Source organism: Gavialis gangeticus, unplaced genomic scaffold (assembly GCF_001723915.1).
Source record: "Gavialis gangeticus isolate Ggan-Ray unplaced genomic scaffold, GavGan_comp1, whole genome shotgun sequence".
Classification (NCBI taxonomy): Eukaryota; Metazoa; Chordata; order Crocodylia; family Gavialidae; genus Gavialis; species Gavialis gangeticus.
Genome location: NW_017728996.1, coordinates 18,824,974 through 18,830,999, shown reverse-complemented (window position 1 = coordinate 18,830,999; position 6,026 = coordinate 18,824,974). Strand labels below are relative to the sequence as shown.

Genomic DNA, 6,026 nt, shown 5'->3' with positions numbered 1-6,026 from the left:
AGGCAGAGGATGTGGCCTGGCAGGGTCCCTCCATGGTCCCATCCCTGCTCCTCCAGCCTCCCCCACCACACCACCCCTACTTACCAGCTCAGAGTCCAGGCCCAGGTCCCTGCTGCAGCAGGTGGGGACTGCCCGAATCATCAAAGCTCTCCGAATCTTTGCCAAATCCATTTGGAGAGCTTTGAAACAATTCGGACCTTTTAATTGGTCCCCTGATTAGATTCGGATTCGGAGATTCGGCCACCAAATTGGACCAAATCTCCTCCGCACCCAGTCAGCACCCAAAGCTTTGTACAGCCCTACTGGCCAATCTATCGCAGCCCTCCCCTGAGGACATAATGACCTGTATGGGTAGTTTAAATCCGCTGAATAGGTCCAGATTAGGAAGGGATAGGAGGGCCCAAGGTTAAATCAGAGTGAGTTAGTTAACTTCAACCTCACCATTACTTTTTCCCTAGTGCAGACACTAGTTTGCACCTCCTATCTAGGGTTAACACTGAGTAGTTACGTGGAGGTAAAAGGTATTATCCTGAATCTAGACTAGTGCAATTGCTAACTCATCTTCACCATCTAGACATACCCACTCCTGATACTGCCAGCTACGGTGGTTTATGGCATGTCTCTGTCCAGCAAAAAATGTATATCAACGGTAACGCATTTCACAGAAGCAACTTGTAATCCCAGTGACCTGAACTGGATCTGAACAGTGCTCCTGTATTGCAGACTCTATCCCATTCCTACTCGTCAAAGACAATTAGGGTCCTGAATAACCATATTTCCCTTATTTAAAACAAATACAACATCTGTGAATAGTCTCAAAAGCGTACAACAACGAAACACATTTCCACAGAGAACAATGCTGATTACCACTCCAGTCATTCATAAGGACCACTCCAAAAATGTGGTCGTCAGCCGTGGCGATTGGAATAGGCTCCCCCAGCTTGTTCCCTGGGCCTACGAAGAATGCCTGAAATTGAAAAGAAACATTTCAACCAAGTGGAGTTTTGACAATAAAGACTTTACTAAGGAGAGACATACCCATCCAGTGCAAGAAGCCATATGGAAGATGAGTGCAGGCAAGACACTTAGGGTCAGGTGCAATGTTGTTTGTTTTCCTTCCTAAATTAAATGGACATTTCTGAATGCAATTAGCACAAAGACTACGGTTCTCCTCCCTAGTGCCTGAGTGGATGGGGCTGAACCACATGCATAGCAGTTAAGCTGATAAGAATCAGTCACTGATTTAGGAACAACCCACCGAGAAGCAGAGGATTCCAGTTAACTCCTAGGATACACGTATTTTCCAAGTAAGCAACAAACTTTTTTCTGGCTCCTGTCACAACGGGCAAGGTAATTTTTAAGTAACCAATCAGGGGATCCTGACAATGGGATACCTAAACTTGGCTGGAGCCAATCAGAGCTAAGAAGAAAGAAAGAAAGGAGGCCCAGCAATGAAGTAAGCTAGACCATGAGGTGGGGATGTGCTGTCCCTTTTTCCAACATCCAGATCTTCTGAGCACTTGTGACAGCCGCCTGCCAGAGATCTCAAACACAGGCCCTACTAAGTGTGGATACGGTTCTTTTTAAAAAAAAAATTGCTTCCCATTAGCTTAAGCCTGCTTCTGATGAAGCCAAAGGTAAAACTCCCACTGCAAAGAAATTAGGCCAGTACTCAGCATTTATACAACAGTTTTATGCCTCTGATGTGCTGTGCCTACAGTATTAAAATTGTTAGTTCACTTTCAGTAAATGTTTTCGTATTGATTTCATGTTCCCAGTATTTTTTGGCTGAGTAACCAGCATAATCATTCAGACTACTAATACAGAGTACATACTACTAATACTATTATAGAGAAAGAGCTACCCAAATACCCTGCAGTCACCTGCCACAATACAAAAAGAAACCCCCCCTGTGACCGCACACACCTGGTACTCACCTACTACCCCACACTTGGGCTCATTAGAGGAATCATCAGGCAGTTACAGCCTCTACTCAGCAAAAATCAAACCTTAAGAAAAATATCCCCAGCCTCTCCGCTCCTGCCTTTTAAACAACCCCTAACTTTGCCTAACTGATCATCAGAAGCAAATTCTTGCTCAACAGACACCAAATGCGACACAGCCTTATCTTAACAACAGATGCTTAATCTGTAATATATCTCCACTGGTACAAACTATCAATGCCCCCCCTCCACAATAAAAGATCTAATAAAAGATATCATCTCTACTTTGAGTCCTGATTGCCTTTTCCTTTAGGCCAATATGGCCACAACCTGGATACCCCCTCCACAATGAGCCCATCAGAATCCATCCTACACATGCCTTTCCCAAAATGTGATATATTTGAGCCAATGCCCCAAATGACCTCATGATAGTTATGTGTGTGAAACTAAACAGCAACTATGCACCAGAATGAACTCTCACAGAAAAATATGGAAAGGACAAATGCACACAAATATCAGTAGAACGTTTTTCACAGAACAACCACTGCCTTTCTGATCTCACGATCCTCGTGCTCAAGAGAAATCTACCAAACACCTTTAAAAGGCAAATTTGGGAACAAAAATTCATAAGTTGGCTGCATACCTGGAACCAAAGACCGAACACTGATATTGACTTTATAGCACATTGTAATCCACCTGATTCCTGAAATCCCTGTAATCTACCTGATTCCTGAAACTCTTCCTTCACACTACAGATGATAATGACCCTCCTTGCTTTTTGACAGGTCTTAATTTTGCAGTAATCAGATCTTTTCTTCATTTAATTGTTTGCCTGCTACCCCTGGGATTTTCTTGTCTCTCTGATTTCACAGCTCTACCCACTGCCCTTAATCACTGCTATGTATGCTTCCTTCAGATTGGATGAAGAACTTCTTGCATTCGAAAGCTTGCCTAACTTTATCCCATCCATTCAGTTGGTCCAATACAAGATATCACCCCCAAAAATCCTAGCCTCTTGTATACTTACTGGACCGTCACAGCCACAACATCATTCCAACATTACCAATAGTATAGAAATACTGCAGTATAGACATAATGCGCTCACTTGTACACCCTATTGCAAAGCATCTACTTCTTCTAAAACAGTGCTTCTCTACCTTTTTAGACTCAAGGAAAGCTGCCTTAGACTTGAGGTACCCCTTGAAAAACACTAGCTCTTAGTTTTCACTTGTTCTTTGACTAAGGAGAACGCACAGCCAGCCAGGTTGCACCGTCACAGCATCATCCTTGGTGTCTATTAAAGGATTCAGGCTGCAGCATTATGGTGAGTAAACATGGGGTGGTTGTATCTGGGAACATGAGCCTTTCCAAAGCTTTGTTCTTTGCATGTGTGCTTTTTGGTTAAAAACACCAGAAAAGGGCTGCCCATAAGGTTAAGGATGGCAGCAAACTTAATCCTGACTCTCCCCAACCCTGCAGACATACAAACAATTCCAGTTCATTCCCAGAACTCTGATTTAACTCTTATTTAAACTATGGCAGCCACAGTGCGGAGCAGAAGCTGGTGCATTAACAATGTGATCAAGTCTTCTTGGACAGAGGGGGGCTGTTCCTGTAACAGAGCCTGATGCAATGAACTCTGAGGCCTGCTCAGGCTCCAACATTTCTGCTTACGTGCTATTGTGTTATCAGCTCCAGCTGTGGGAAAAGCCTTAGGCTGAGAAAAAAATGAAGCTCTGGATGTATTTTGGACAAAAGTCTTAATAAAATCCTCCTCACAGCCAGACCGAATACAATGGTCCCTATTTTACAAACCCATTGCACCAGAATGACCTTAGTCTAGTGCAGCTCCCAGCTGTCACTCAGAACATTTCCTGTACAGCCTTCTGAGTTACAGCAGTACCCCAGACCAAACAGAAGTTCACCATTTGTTCCAGGAAGGAGGAAAATCGAACCGTGGGCTGGGAGCCTGGAGCCAGGTTCCCATAGCAATGGCCACCTCGGCTAGTGCCAGTGCTCCGTTTTCAAAATGGGAGGGGGAAAGGCAGTGGAGGGAGCTCATTCGTGGGGCTCCCCAGCTGGTGCTGAAATGTGGGGTGAGTGAACTGAAGCCCCCCATGTACTCCAACACACCCGTCCCACCACCCGGGGGGGCTGAAAAATAACCCCCAGACAGAACCCCCTCTGTTCCCTTCCCCCCTCCCAGTCTGAAAACGGCAACAGGCTGGGAGCTCTGCAGACACAAGTTACAGAAGCGTCTTTATATGATACCTCATGCAATGAGGGGTCAGATTTTCACCTGATCAGCCATTTTTGAAGCTGTCTGAAGCTATGCACTTGTGTTTGGTCATGGCTATAGATTTCTTTCTGTGGCCAGATCAGGCAAAAATTGTCATTTCTGTCTGCACCCTAAAAGCTAGAATTGCTTTCTTTCTCCTGTACCCTTAGGCAGGGAAGATCTCCCCTTTGGAATAAATTCTAGAGCAGGTGATATACTGATTTGAAGGAGGCACCTTGAAAACAGTATATGCAATGCCCAACCCCCAACCTGCAGACCAGATGTGGCCTTCAGGGTTCCCCGATGGGTCTGGAATGCGGTAGTGGGGGAGCAGTGACAACATTCATTGCCACTCCCCTGCTGCCAAATCTGCAAGCCAGATGATGTGGCCAGGCACGCTACATTACACTGGCATGCAGCCAGATCCAGGCATGTGGAGTCAGACCAGTGTGTGGGGGCCACTCCATGGCTGGATCATACTTCTGCAAGTAGATCAAGGCCACAGACCAGACCCATGCCGCTCAGCTGGCCTGCTCAGCTGGATAGATTGAGCACAGATTGTATCCATGTTGCTGTGCTAGCTGTTAAAACAGTGGTTCTCAAAATGTTTAGATTCAAGGCACCCCTCCTTAGACACAAGGCACCCCTTGTCAAACACTAGAGCTCTTCATTTTCACCTGGTTTTTGACTGCAGAAAATTAATAGAGCACTTTTCTTATTGCAAAGAATTCAAACAGACTGAACCAGATCAGAGTTTTTGACACTATGGATTTCCATTTGAAATCTCTGGGTTTATCTTGTGACTCACCTTTGCACAACTAGCAGTGCTAATATTGTGTGGCAGCCCAGAGCACCCTTGAAACAATTTCAAGGCATGGGCCCCTAGTTGAGAATCACTCTCCTAAAACAAGCTGAAAGTTTGTTCTCTATTAAAGGAAGGTGAGGGGAGGGAAGGAGTACTAAAATAAAATAAATGCATCCTACCATTTCTAACTCAAGGTCCAAACGTTTGCAAGCACCAAACACTGGAGGTTTAGCTGTGGTTCAGACAAAGAAAAGCACATTAGGAAGGAAAAAGCAAAGCAACAAAGGTAGACAAGACCACAATATATACTGGAATATGGGTGCTGTTCACTCTGGAGGAGAAAAGCACATTTCAAGGGTGTGCAAAGGAACTCACCATCATCTGGGCGTGTCTGTCCTAGTGGTCTGTGGATTGGTGTCCCAGATGCAACAACCGAAGAAGCTCGCCCATGGTAGCCAACAGGTAAATGCAACCTTGTTAAAGAGACATGTTGGTTGTGTGATAAGTGCTGTATTATCACCCCCAGAAGAGCAATGCTCTATGAAAGCACCAAGTTCTTTTTAAGAACTTACTAAAGCTTAATGTTGTCTAAGTTCATGAGGAACCATTTTTCCACCTTTTCAGGGATCTCAGTTTTTTATCACAACTGAAACTTTGGTTTTTGGTTACAGGAGAAGAACCAGTTCTTGGATAAAACTGCCCCTGACTTTCAGCTGAATCCCTCCAGTTACCCCATTTAATAGAATCATAGAAGTGGGGTCGGAAGGGACCTTGTAGATCTTCAAGTCCGACCCCCTGCCTGGGCAGGAGAAAAACTGGGCTCAGATGACTCCAGCCAGGTAGGCATCAAGCCTCCTCTTAAAGACCCCCAGGGTAGGAGCCAGCACCACTTCCCTTGGAAGTTGGTTCCAGATCCTAGCTGCCCTGACTGTGAAGTAGTTCTTACAGATGTCTAATTTAAACCTCCTCTCCAACAACTTGTGGCCGTTATTCCTTGTTA

General features: G+C 45.0%; 1 protein-coding gene across 1 annotated transcript in view; it reads right to left on the bottom strand.

Moving 5' to 3' along the window:
• Window positions 1-6,026, bottom strand: part of FAH (fumarylacetoacetate hydrolase) — a 40,358-nt gene that overhangs the window by 22,792 nt on the left and 11,540 nt on the right. The window contains exons 6-8 of the mRNA XM_019504097.1: window positions 5,402-5,499; window positions 5,206-5,258; window positions 868-967 (exon numbers count right to left, since the gene is read on the bottom strand). Coding sequence (XP_019359642.1) covers window positions 868-967; window positions 5,206-5,258; window positions 5,402-5,499 — 251 coding nt within the window. The remainder of the gene's footprint in view (window positions 1-867; window positions 968-5,205; window positions 5,259-5,401; window positions 5,500-6,026) is intronic.